The sequence below is a fragment of the Ambystoma mexicanum genome, chromosome 9 (assembly GCF_040938575.1).
Source record: "Ambystoma mexicanum isolate Mex_15411 chromosome 9, UKY_AmexF1_1, whole genome shotgun sequence".
Taxonomy (NCBI): Eukaryota; Metazoa; Chordata; class Amphibia; order Caudata; family Ambystomatidae; genus Ambystoma; species Ambystoma mexicanum.
In genome coordinates, this window is record NC_090931.1 from 173,694,594 (window position 1) to 173,708,566 (window position 13,973).

Sequence of the window (13,973 nt, forward strand, 5' to 3'; positions counted from 1 at the left end):
GCTCAAGTGCCAGATGGCCATAACTTACTCACCCTGGAGCTCCAGGACGTCTTCCTCCTTAAGGTGAGTCTTCATGTGGCTGCTGAAATCGTCCATCTGGCTGGCTGTGTAGCTGCACTGGCTCCACTCACACTGCATCTCCACAACCTTCTTGCACACCTCCCTAAACCTCATGGCAAAAACTATAATGGGCAGAATATGTTTCAGCAGATAAACGCACGCATCCCACCCCACTCTCCAACTGTGCACCTAGACAATGAGACTTATATCAAGTCCCCCCTCGCATGCACAGGCCTATAAAGCCAAGTCACAATTCAAATGTCAAGAAAATACTGGCCTAAGAGAGCAATGCTACCTCACGCCTGATAAGCGTAACCCAGCACAGAACTGGATTCCCTGGTTCCAAATGCCAACACCATCCCCAGTCCCAATGCTAAAAGCCGACTCCAATACCTCATTGCTACGACAGTGTGCTTCAATACAAATATCACCAAATCCATTGACAAGAGTCACACCATCTCAGTTTTCAAGATATTCAATTATAAACTATTACCTCAACACTCAAGACCCTCACAACAAAATTCCACTTAACGAATGTTAAGACATCCCCATGCCCTAAATGCCAAGAACTCTTCCCCTCTGCTACCCCAAAGCCCAAGCCCTTTAACTCACTGCGAATACCAATCCTCACTCCAATGCAAAAACCCACAGTTCACATTGATAATATCACTTTCAATGCCATACATTCTGTTACAACTCCACAGATCCATAATTAAAATCCCCAATGGTTATAAAACTAAGATTTCCCCCTGCCCCCAATCCCTACATAGTGCCCATTGCCATACCTTAGCAATTAGCCACTCATCCTGCCACACAGGTTTTAGTACTGGTCTCATCAAGTGCAGCAGAAAAATATCGATCTTTGTTTTCAGGTCATCTTTGTAGCATTACAAAAATATGAGCATTTCATGGAATCACCCTATAACAAAAAAAAAAGAGAGACACATTTAATCAACTAATTTCAAAGGGGCATGTGATCACTTTTGATGCATCACACACTGCACACAGTGACATTAAATAATAACAGTCTGTTCTCATTGGTTTTTAATAGTTGGTCAGTCATTCCAAGATGGCCCTCTACTTAGCGTGTTGTACATGGATAGGACTAATTCTGTTACCTAGGAAACGCCACATTTACTTTAAAAAGGCAGCTTACGCAGTCAGAACGCGGACAAGGGTGAATTACAGGACAGCGACCTGACTGGTAAGGTTGTTACTATACTTCGCTTTATGATCTGCTAAGACCAATCGGTTTTGCAACAAAAAGGTACCCAATTAGTGGAATTTAAAGTATTCTATTGACTTATGCACTCCCTCACAGATCTAGAATCTCGAGCACGACGGGAGATTTGCACAAGAGCATAAAAGATCTGAACTCTGGCAGGTCAAATTAATGATTGATTGCAGAAGGTGTTGGGCACTAGCTAATACTAGAGATTATCCAAACACACTACAGCTCAATAACTATAATATTAATAATGAGTGACTACTTTCACAAGTGCATTGATAAAACTGCCAATTTAACCTCATGATTAACGGTAGGTCACATATTATTCTCTCTCTCTTATATGTTAAATGTTTTGTGGCCTGGTGTACATGGTACCACGACTGAATTGCTGATATGGGATTGAGGATTAACATATTACTACATTTGATGAATATTGCTTTTTGATGTATATTGAAGGCTATGGTCAACTCATGTTGTTGCATTTGTTTGACCTAAGATGATTCATATATGCCCTGAAGAAGGACTTAGATAGTCCGAAATGCATTGGCCAAGGATGCATATGCCTATAATTGTAAATTAAACATAAGCTTCCCTTCAGGACCAGTGAATTAAACTAATTTACGTTATTTCTACTAATCTTGAATATTATCTTTATTTTCACGAAAAAATAAAGATAACAACCGAGTGGATTTAAGGATGTGCAGCCCACACCGAAAACTGACAAGTCTAGATTCCTTCTCTTCTAATTAAATAATAACTCCCTATGCAGACCTGTTGCATACATCAGAACCAACGCGCCATGGAAATGGTGATCATTTTCCTTTATACTGCTTAACAGAACATTCCACCTTGCAGTGATGGCACACAAAACTTGGGCAAAAAAGCATGCAAGGAGGAGAGCGGCAGCGTGGTATGGGGCAGGTGGTTTTGGTGTGCAAGCATTACATAGCAGCAGGAGAAAGAGAAAAAAAAAATGGTTCCAACGGTCACCGTCTTAGTTATCGGTGCATAGCAAGCTCCAATGCTACAAGTGCAGGCGAGCAGAATGACAGTAAGAAAACAAGCATGCAGGTGAGAAAGCACCACAAGCATTAATCCTCCTCAGGTTATCACACCACTGCCACCATTCATGCAGACACCAGGAGCAGAGGCAATACCACAGTCCAACAAGAGACCGCACCAAGCCACAGGACCACCTCTATAACGCCACGGAGCAGCACTTATGGCAGTACACTTGATAGAGCAGGACCTGGCACCAGCAGGCAAGGATCTCTTACAGAACTGCATTTCTACAGCACACGCTGGGCTGCATACCAAGGAACCAGTGAACCACCATTTCGGCATCACATCATTTGAAGCAGGAAATAGAATCTAGCAGCCAGGATGGGTATGGATCCTCTGACAATCAGTGCAAAAGAGGTTCCATTGTTATCCCACCCATTTTTATTTGCAGCTATTTGTCCAAGCACACTGCTGCCCACCAGGAGATCATCCTGGTGTCCACACTGTGATGTCATGGAGCACATACACCACATTGTCGCTGCAATAATGCTACCTACTCTCATACCATCTCTTTCAATCCCTCCATGTTTGAGGGCAAATAGGGATACTAGCTGCACCAAAACATGATTTGCTTCCAGGTGCTCAGATTTGCTTCCAGGTGCTCAGATTTGCTTCCAGGTGCTCAGATTTTGCTCCTTAGCATCGCAAGGTAAAGCGTGCCGGCTAACTTGTTTCTGGTTGTCCCAATGCAATTGGTGCCAGATTAATTTTACTCATAGGTGTTCCAAAGCAACGTGTGACCGATTGTGATCATGCTCATTGGTGTACCAAAGGAAATGAGGCCCTGTGATTCCATTCCCAGAAGTCCCTCTAACTTGCGTAGTGCACTCCCACATATCCTACTGTGAACTTGCTGACATTGTGTCGCTGTTGGGGCCTCCAGGACTCTGCCTTTGGTGACCCATCTCTGCAAGTTTCAGCAGCAAGATCTCCCCTGGAACTAATTGCACCACTGTTTGCCAGGTACCCATGTCTGCCTTCCCCCATATGCCTTCCATCTTCCCTATATTCACTCATTCAGATTCAAACCAGTCACAGGGTAACGTGATGTCAGAGATACCAGCCCACACAAGGGTACCTCAGGGTATCTCCTTGCAACTACCCCACTGAGGAGTATTACTATGGGACGTCACCCATGGGACACCCTTACCAAGGCTTCACACTGGATGGATGCTCTACGTCACTGATAAAATAAATCACTTAACTCTTAATACTGTGTCATTGTGTGGTTCTGTGCGTTTGTAGATGGGAACGACAGGGCAAAATTTGAATTTCATATCCCAGCTTCTTAGAGTGTGCTGAATCGAACTGTAATACTGTGTTACCATATCCACAGTGCAGGGCTATAACGCCTTGAATTGAACTGTATAGGATTTAATTTACCAAATCAATACCATCTAAATTGTTAACATCGTATTATATTGGTATTTTGAATTGTCCTAGAATTTAAGATCTAATTGAGGGTATTAGTAACATTGTACTACCTTCCGTTTACCTTTCTACTGAAAAGCTGACATCACGCTACGGCATTTTGTAGTTCTTTGAAACTACAATTCCCTGCAATATCTTTTCATTTTCGGCGCGATTTGGGCTGGTCTGCGCTGGAGTGGTGCTAGAAATCCGAACATTTTTAAAGGTAAAGATCCTCTGTACTTTCATCACCTTTGACCTGTTCACATGGGACGGTCTAAGAAAACATATTTACACCACAGGCATGCGAGTTACAAGGAACTATCCTGCCAAATGTCCTTATGGTCTCTGCAACAAACGATTTTTTAACCTCAAATACTCTAAAAACAAAATGAAGGAGTATCCTGTTCAGTGTCAAACAATGAAAAAAACGAAAGAATTGTTTGACTCCTTTAAGTTGTCCCTATTGAACACACGATCCTTGCCTAAGCACGCACTGGACATACACGATTACATTCTGGAAATGAAATTGACATTGTGGGTCTCATAGGGACATGGCTGCAAGAAAGCAGCGGCCCTTGTATTGACCTAGCTACACCTCCAGGGTACCAAATGCTTAACAAAAAGGAAAAAGGAAAAGGGGCGGAGTAGCAATTATAAGTAGGAAGGAAATCTGTATTTTGGAGTCTCAAACTGAACTTGCAGGATGCAAAGCCCTCCATACTAAAATAACCCCTACTAATAACTCCTGCATAAACAGAATTCTAATCTATAGACCACCAACCGAAATGCCGTCAATTAACGAAGACATAAGCCATTTACTTTAATTCCTCCAATTGCCCAAGCTACTCCACCATACTCTTAGGAGAGCTTTTTTTCCTTCTTCGGTGGAATGGGGACGCCAAGGACAAAGAAGCCCTTGACCTAGAGCAACAACTCACAAATGTAGGTATAACAATTCACAATGTTAAACCAACTCATAAGCAAGGTTATATACTGGATTGGGTGGCAACCCGAAATATCACCATATGTGATTTTAGCACAAACCCCTGTATCTGGTCAGACCATTGCAAGGTCGAATGTACAATCAGTTTGCCCATACATTCTAAACTCTTTAGCGAACCACCTAAGAAAGTCATAACGGGAATTCTAACAAACTTGATGCAAAAGACCTAGAAAATTGTATCCAAATTGTTATTTGGCGGACTCAGACCCCCACTCCCCGAACCCCTGCCCACCACCCCCATAGAAATTTACAAACAGTAAATCTGAATACTACTGGACAATAAAGCACTACTAAAGACCAAAACAATCAGGAACCGCCCAAATTAACAACACTGGTTCATTACAGCACTAAAGATCTTAAAAAACAAGAAAAAAAGACAAGCCGAGTGCTTATGGGCAAAAAAACAGAATACTGAAAACCGAGACAAATGGAAATCTATAGGAAGAATGCATGAAAACAAAGATTTAAGGCCAAAAAGAAATACTACAATAAAAAAAAAATAATAATAATCTACTCTACTGCGATGCACAAATCAAACTTGCTGGAAACAATACAAACATTTTTTTTTTTTTAAACCACTCAGGTCATTAACCCCAATAAGGATGACTGCGAAAATGTGCAAAAAGCTTTTAAAGATAAAGTCCAACTAGCCTGTGATAAAATCTTAAACTCTCAAAAGTGTCATAAGGACACTGCCAGAACAAATGACTAAAACGAATACCAAAAAGACTAACACCTCGCTGGAATTTGGCTTTTCAGACCATGACTACTGGCGACACTACCAAAATGTTAACTAACATCAGGCCTACTCCCTGTATAGGGGACTCTCTTCCAAAAAGGATAATTCTTAAAAACATCAGCATTTTTGCCCCTTCTACACTCGATTTATAAATGCCTCCTTCAAACATAGGCATGTTTTTATGTCTATTAAGGAGGTAGCTGTCACTCCCATTACTGTCACGCCACTTACCTGGGGTGGGGGGCGTGCCTGCCGGTCCCGGCGCCCCGTCCTGGCGTGTCTACCCCCGATTCAGGTTTGGGGACCACGGTCTTCCGCGTCGCCCATTTGCGTGGACTCGCGCATGCGCGGGAGGCCGCGTTTCGCCCTCCGCGCATGCGCCGTCCACAGAGCGCTTGGGAAGCCGCAAGCTTGCTTCGCAAGCCTCGTTTTGGGCACGTCAGCACCCGGGGACAGCACAGCTTGCGTTCCAAGCCTCCCGGGTGCTGCCTGCCCTATATTAAGGGCCAGTTTATCGAAACAAACCGCGTCTCAGCACGGTTTGTTTCCTGATCGCGTCTTCGCCCATGCAGCTCCCCGAGTTGCACTTTTGCCTGCCTCAGCCTCGTTTCCCTTGCCCTTCCTCCTGGTTTTTCCTTGCCAGTTCCTGCGGGGGTAGTGTCCTGCTCCCTTCCTTGCCAATTTGGCTCCCCCTGGGGTTCTCCTTCTCAGATCCCTTCCTGACTCCAGTATCCCCTCCTGGCTGCCTTTGGGTACCTGCCTTTGCCCAGTCCTTCTCAGCCTTCTGCTCTGTGCTTGTCCACCTGCCTCCTCTGGAGAGGGAAGGGGGGGGGGGCTCTGCCTCCAAGCCTGCCTACTGCTCCTGCCTACTGCAGTTCTCCTATTCAGCCAGTTGCTACTTTCTGGAGTCTTCACTGCTGAATCCTGTTGTGGACCCTCTCCGTTTAGGCAAGACCCGCCTTCCCTGTCAGTGCTTGCACTGTCCGAACGTCACATAAATCAGGGAAGTGCGCATCCGTGGCGTTGGGAGCCGGTTCACCTCTGACCCTGTTAATTTCAGGGTGGGTGTTGTGCAGATTCCTCGCGTTGCACATTCAGCAATCAGCAGGACAGCCTGGCGTCTTCGCCACGACCATCAACCGGAAGTTCAGGTACTCAGCACCCACGAGACGCTTTCCTTAACAATTACTAAGGCAGCAGGACTTGGTGCCAAAGACCCAACAAATCTACGTCCAACAACTAACACCCACTTTTTACTAAAAATATTGGACAAGGCAGCAACCATTCAATTACAGGCACACTTTGAATCTGCCGTTTTTCCATCACAAACAATCAGGTTTCTGGAAAAACCACAGGACCAAAAGTGCTTTGCTTGATCTGCAAACGCAAATGCTAGGTAGAATAGAGGAGGGTAAAACAGGCCTACTCATTTTATTAGATCTCTCGGCGGCATTTGATAACGAGACCATGCCAGACTACTGGAAACAATCGCGGATATTGGCAAATGTTCAAGCCACACCATAGAATGGATACGCTCTTTTCTGAGCCAAATGACTTCCAGGATATGTTGGGGCACCGCTTGCTCAGACCCTATTGCCATCAAATTCAGAGTGCCACAGGGGGCTTGTATCTCTCCAATTCTTTTTAGCATCTATATAAGGCCTTTATGCGAATAACTGGAAAACATGGGCTTTCATTTCACCAACTGTGCCAATGATTTCCAGCTTATTATGGAGCTTAGTGGCGATTATGATAAAGACACAAAAAACCTTAATCACATCTACTTGATCATCCAGGAGTGGAGGACTGTAAATTGGATGCGTTTAAACAGAGCTTATGATTTTCGGGACCAACCAAGCTAGAAATAGGCTGGATCAAGTATATATATATATATATATATATATATATACACACACATACACACACACACACACACACTTCACAATAGACACCTGTTCTATCAAGGTGGTTGAGAAAGTGAATATTTGAGGCATCCCTTATTGCGGATGCTCATGTCAACTAGGTTACAAAGAATGCACACTACCACCTCAAAATTTTGAGACAGATAAATCCACTAGTGTCATGTAAGAGCTGTGAAATTTTGGTTCGGGCCATAATCATGCCACGGCTGGACCACTGCAAAGCATTACTATGTGGAGCCAGCAAGAGCAACAGCCAAAAGTTACAGACTATTCAAATTGATGCCATCAGAATAATGTTTAACGTCACAAGGAGAGAGCATATTTCACAAGACAGAAAAGAGCTTAACTGGCTGACGGTAGAGACACGGATTTAATTTAAGACAATTGCCCTGCCTCATAAATGCCTCCATGGAGAAGCACCATAAAGCAAACACTGACAAAATACTCCCCAAGTAGGACACTACGCTCAAGTGCTGCACACCTTGTTGTACCACAAATAAAACGAGCCAGAGGAAAAGGTAGATCTTTCCCCGATTAAAGCTGCTAGCAGCTAGAAAAAACTGACCACATCTATGCGATCGGAGGAAAGTTATAGTATTTTCCGAAAAAACAACTCTGAGTAAACTAGTCCCTTGTCATTAGCTGCAAATGATTATGTTTATCTGTTGAGCGCCCTGATGCCTGTGGGCTATGGCGCTGCAAAAATAAACAACGTTTGCAACTGCTGTGCTTAACACACTTCATGCATAATCACCTATTTACATTACAACTCCCAATGCAGATTGAACATCTAAACACTACACCTCTCCAACCAAACAGCCAATGCATACTAGCATGAACGCCACAAATGATTGTCACAAATGCCTGCCACACCAGACTACCAGTAAGCAACAGGCACACAGTACCAAGATACTTCAGAACTGCACCTACAAACAAGAGCAAATCTATCTGGCCATTTCCTTCTCTCCCTGTTAACCAAAACAAACCACCCATTTTTCTGAACGGGCAAAAAGGTTAAGAGACCAAGAAAATGACAGAGGAGAGTGGTATTAAAAAATAAACAAACAACGCAGGGTTCGAAATTGAGATTCGGTGAGCAGGAGCTAAATACAGCTGCTGGGTGTTGGGCATCACCCTGTAGGGAGGAGCTATCGCAGAGGAACTCCTTCAACTTTTTGTCCCTTTTGTATGAACCTTTGTGTTGAAATGTATTTTTGATATGTCTTAATCCATCTTTATTAACATTCCCAAATACTCAAAGTTAATGTCATATTTACAAGGCACCAGTTGGCCCTAGGAGTCAAAGGTAGCTCCTGGTAGCTGTTGGTTTCAGGCTAACCAGGCTCCACTATGCTAGAAGCAGGAGCTAAATAGTTCCAAGATCCTTTCCATTTCAAACCCTGCAACGTAACAGAACAATGCTATACTGGACAACTTATTGGTGAGAACTGAGAAGTGTGAGCCACGACTTCCTGGAGACCTGCGCAGATTCCATATTACTTGGTTTAGACGATCTCAAAGAAAGGGGCACGCTTAAAGGGCACATGGGCCTGGAGCACATCAGCGGTGAGACAGGTCGATTAGGATCATAAAATATATCATTCATTGGAAAGCCTGAACACTATGCAAAATGTGTGAAACTCTGCTACATAATGCCAGCTTCCATGTGCTTTCGGGATGTTTGCACACTACACGACAAAGCCTACGACACAATCAAATGTGGTCATGCTTAAGCCCTTTTGTTCCAAGGCTGTTGACCATTGCATCTGTTCATGCACCTGCTTATGCGTTGGAGGCCGCCCTCATGCAAAGAAAAAAAAAGACGCAGTGAGAAAGTTTGAGCCCTGCTATTGTATTAGCCTTAAAATCCTTCACTGGAATGTTCAGTTATAGAAATTTAAATTTGGCGTGCAAGTGCACAGACCTACTTCTGCACATTTAAATTTGGATGCGGACATAGGGGCGGGGGGGGGGGGGCGGAGAAAGGGAGTTGGACATTTTTACCTCCAATCGGACCACAACCTGGCATCAAACATACATCAAGTTAATTTCACAGTAGAGGGAGCAAAAGCCAGATGCTCCAAGATGACCAGGGGGGGGGGTCTTTATGAATAGAAAACAAAGCTACCCGTAGTGATTTAATGTCTATGGCTCATATTAGGCTTCTCAAACTTTAATTCCCAGAAAACAGCATGAAAGATAAATGATCAAAAACCAGAAACTACCCCCCCCCCCCGCCATGAACACATTGGAAAAGGAGTAGTCCCAAGTGAAAAACCATCATGTGAATCAATTCCTAAAAATTAATCACTATCCTTCTGTGCATAGGACGTCCTCACCCATGAATACTAGTCCTCTTTCTTTGAAGCTCAGAGGACAATTAAGTAGTCCTCGCTAGCATGAATCTACATTTAATAGTGTGTGATACTATTTGTGGAGATTTACTATAAGAAGTACTAGATGTGAACGCGATTGCCTTGCATGGAGGGCACGTATATTTTCTCTGGGATTTTCATTCTGGAGCCAACAAAGTAGCACAGGGTTTGCGCCAGTGTATCTGCCATTTTGCAAAGTACCCGCTGAAGTCTCCAACGCTCGCAGCGAGCCTGCGTTACATTCTCATTATATCCAGTAGGCGAGACAAGCACACGCCACCGACCAAGTTCCCTTGCTCCTCTTATACAATCCAAGGACGCTCCAGTTGCAGACCACTAGACTGCTCTAGTTCCCACAATACAATGTCTAGGCACGCAACATCCAGAAATGAAGGCTATCCCTGCTCAGACTGGGATCTTATACTGAATAAGTCAATATATATTTTTGAAAGCCAGATTATTGAATGCAAATTTCAGCAGCAGGTTCAAACTGCTATTAATAGGCAAATAGGACCACCGGCATAGCCACACCGCTCCCTATAGTACAGTACTGCTGTAATCCAGACGTGAGGGCAGTGGCCAGATAGCAATCCCTGTGGCCCCATATATAAATACAATTGTTTCAACTTCATTAGTACCAACGGTTGATCTAAAATACAGTGTCAGATTCCCAATATTCTGATCGAGTGCCAAACATCTCCATAGACAAGCCAGATGGCTCCAGGCTTCAAAAGGCTCCTTGGGATGTCAATAACAGAACGGTACAAGACGCCCCAAATGTAGTGTGGATACCCAAGAAAGAAACTAGTCTAAGTGTTGGTCTTGCCAACGAGCACCAGAGAGCAACATCAGGCAAAAGGGACCCAAAAGAAAAAAGAAAACTGCCAAAGATGACGCCTCCAGGTGGTGGGCTAGGGAAGCGGAGTGGCTTCACAGCCATTGCTCACAAGAAGTGACCCCTTACACAAAACAGCAGCAGCGATGTGGACTTCTCCCGGAACAAGTTATTAGTTGTCAGAAACAAGATGATTTCATAAACATTGTCCTCTGGGCATGTAGGCACATGGGAAGTCTGTATATGTTTTTGGAGTATCAAAATACTTTATTTGTATTACTGTGTACTTGGGAGCATCATGGCTACCACGTGCATATTGGTGACTGCTGCATGGCTCTAGCAAAGGTGTGCTAGCAACATTCTATTGCCAGAGTGGATAGGAAGGTCAAACGTTCTCCATCCTTCAAAATTCCAATCTGTCTCCTTTAACATTGAAATGATGGTCCACTGAAATGTACTAGACTGAAATCCGTTTGTGGATGGCCACAACATGAGAAGGCATGTTTTTGGACAAAGGACGAGTGTAGAGCTCTGGTCAATTAAAAATGACGTTTTTAAAATGGGGGGGGGGCGGCAGTGGCTTTAGCTCAGCAAGCCAATAAGGATGGATGAACGTAGGTTTGGTCAGTAGTGACGAAACCCTAGAGAACGGGGTCTAGACTTTATGGGCAGTGGGTAGATTAGTCAGGCGACAACAATAAAGCAATTATATTTTCGTAGAAGTAAATGTGCTACGCTTGTAGAGAATTCATTCTCAGGTCAGTTGTCAATTGCACAGCATCTAAAGTAGTGGTCATGCAAAAATGATGTGCCAGAATAGTTTTTCCATCTTTCTACTCTTTACATTCCATATTATAGCACCGTGGATCAAACCTACAAACTTGACTTTAAAGTTCAATATGCCTATGGCAAAGTCAGTACCCGGGCTTTGTACACAGGGAAAGGGGAAGATCCGATCCAAAAACAGCCTGGATCCGATCCCTACTCGCCCCCCCCCCCCATGTCTCTATGTTTGCAGTCCCTTACTGCAGACTCCAAACGACCACCAGTATCTCCCTTCCATTGCGTGGACCACCAGGGACAGAATGAGAGAAGCTGCACCAGCAGCCCTAAACCCCCCCCCCCACCCCAGAGAGGTCCACCGAGGGGAGATACTGCACCAGAGGGCCTTTGACCACAAGTAGACCAAGAGCGCAGTAATATCGCCTCATCAAAGAAGGGACCATTCAGCCGGAGTCACAGCCGTACTCACTCAGCAGCGGTGATGTGTGTGGCCAACACTGATCCCTAGGGCTGTGGTACTACCACTTGAAGCACCAATGATGCAGGTGTATCACGGAAGAGAGAAGACTGCCGGGCCTCAACGTAACATACTGAGTTGCGCTACGCCACTAGATATAATCAACAAGCCCTTGGTAGGCAAGGAGCCCTTCAGGAGCACCCGAACAAAAGGAAGGAGGTGGGACCCAGTGTCCTCATCTGACTTCCGGAGAAAAGGTCTCAGAACTTGGAGAATGATCCTACCATGCCGCTCTGGCTGTCAGGCACAGAGCCCACACAGAAACGTTGGGAGAGCCTTGGGCCCCCATTCAAAGCTTTCCCAAGCGTATTTACCTCCAGTGACAGGGAAGGTAACCCAGATTCTTTAGGGAAAGAAGTCTCCCGGTATGCAGTGGATGTTCGAATAGAAAACAAAGAATGAATTTTTAAACAAACCCAAAACATAGATAAATAATATTTATTTGGCAATCTGAAAAGTAGTTTTAGAGGTGGGACAAGTTTTTTTTTTTTTTTATACAAAGGGGGTGGTGCAGGGGAACACCCCATGCCCCAAAACAAATCAAGATATTTTTTTATTTTTAGATGTTTTTTCTTAGTTCAAAATTCATATCATTTGATAAAATCAAATGTAACCAACTGCATTTCCCATCCTAGTCCACGGGGATCCCGTACTCGGGTGGTCAGAGGAGGTCCATCGCTTTTGGGTACCAACCTTTGGGGTGGACAAGCGATGGAGGGGTCCTCAGAGAGTGGGTGAGGAGCACCTGATGGCGAGACATGGTATCCCCGTTTCCTGGAACCCATTTTTTTTCTATCCCTTCCCAATCTATGTGAAACTATAGTTCCCATAATTCCTCTCTTTACTGACCACACTGCTGAGACGAGGAAGATGAAGCCCAGGGCTAGGAAGATTACCCTCAATGATGGCTCCGTCCCGTTAATGAGACCAGGTAGGGTGAGGCACTATACACCGGCCAGTTGTTAACACTCCCCATCAAGGTGGAGCACACAGGCACACTCCGAACGTGGCTGGGTACGAGAAGGAACAGCTCTTCCTGAACTACTGCTAGCAAGGCTGTGGAGAAGAGCAGGAGATAGCAGACCATATTCCCAGGAAACCCGGAGGATGGGCAGAGTGAGGACAAGGAGGTGGGCTCTTCCCACCTGTAAATTGTACCAAGGTTACCGGTTCCACTCCTGGGTCAACAATCGAGTTGGGGAGGCACGATTGAGGCGAGGACAAAGACCTTGACAGCTGCGGGCAAAGCAAACGAGTAAAGCTATGCAGCAAACAACCGGTCAGTGAGCAGAGGGGGAAAAAGAAAGCCTGTTTTGTGTTGCGAGCGAAAGATACAATAACTGAAGATTAAAATGCGAGCCGCGTGTGCCGATAATAAGCAAAGTTGCGCTGAAGCGGCAGAGAAGATTTAGTGGTCCTGAGAATGGGAAGCGCACTCTCGAAAGTCTCTGAAATGTATATGAACTGTTCAAGGAGAAGGAAATATTTAACAACGAACTGTTAAAAGTATAAAGAAAGAAAGGAAAAAGGCTCAAGCCCAATTGAGGGAAGCCTACGAGAGTAAAGCATTGTTCTGTTACAAAAACCTGAGCAAGATCGAATGTAAGATTGAAGTGGTCATGCAGGGCTCTATATCAAATCCTTTGCAGTCTCCAAAGTCTTTGACAGTCAAGATATGAAATAAGATAAAAAGGTATATGAAGCGAAAGGGGGGAAGGGAGCCCCCATAAAACGGGACCCGAGCCTGGTGGAGGGAGACCAAGTGAACTTTATGAAAGAAGATAAGAAAGAATAAAATGGGCATGAAACCAAGTTTGGGCAAGGGAACCCCATGAAACAGAGAGGGGTCTGAGCCCGGCAGAGGGAGACCCACTACATGAAGATTTGAAATGTGTTTTTTTGTGATACCCAGAACTTTGGAGCAGGGAAGAGCCTGATGCTCAAACCTCGATTGTTGAATTGTACCAGCAAGACAGTGTGCCATCTTGACAGAACTGTGCCACCCCACCAACCCCTTTGATAATCCATTCAAACCC

General features: G+C 44.6%; 1 protein-coding gene across 1 annotated transcript in view; it reads right to left on the reverse strand.

Moving 5' to 3' along the window:
- The window catches only part of HINFP (histone H4 transcription factor), a 217,313-nt gene that overhangs the window by 193,416 nt on the left and 9,924 nt on the right, over window positions 1-13,973 (reverse strand). Inside the window, exons 2-3 of the mRNA XM_069614379.1 lie at window positions 846-979; window positions 33-182 (exon numbers count right to left, since the gene is read on the reverse strand). Coding sequence (XP_069470480.1) covers window positions 33-174 — 142 coding nt within the window. The 5' untranslated portion in view covers window positions 175-182; window positions 846-979. The remainder of the gene's footprint in view (window positions 1-32; window positions 183-845; window positions 980-13,973) is intronic.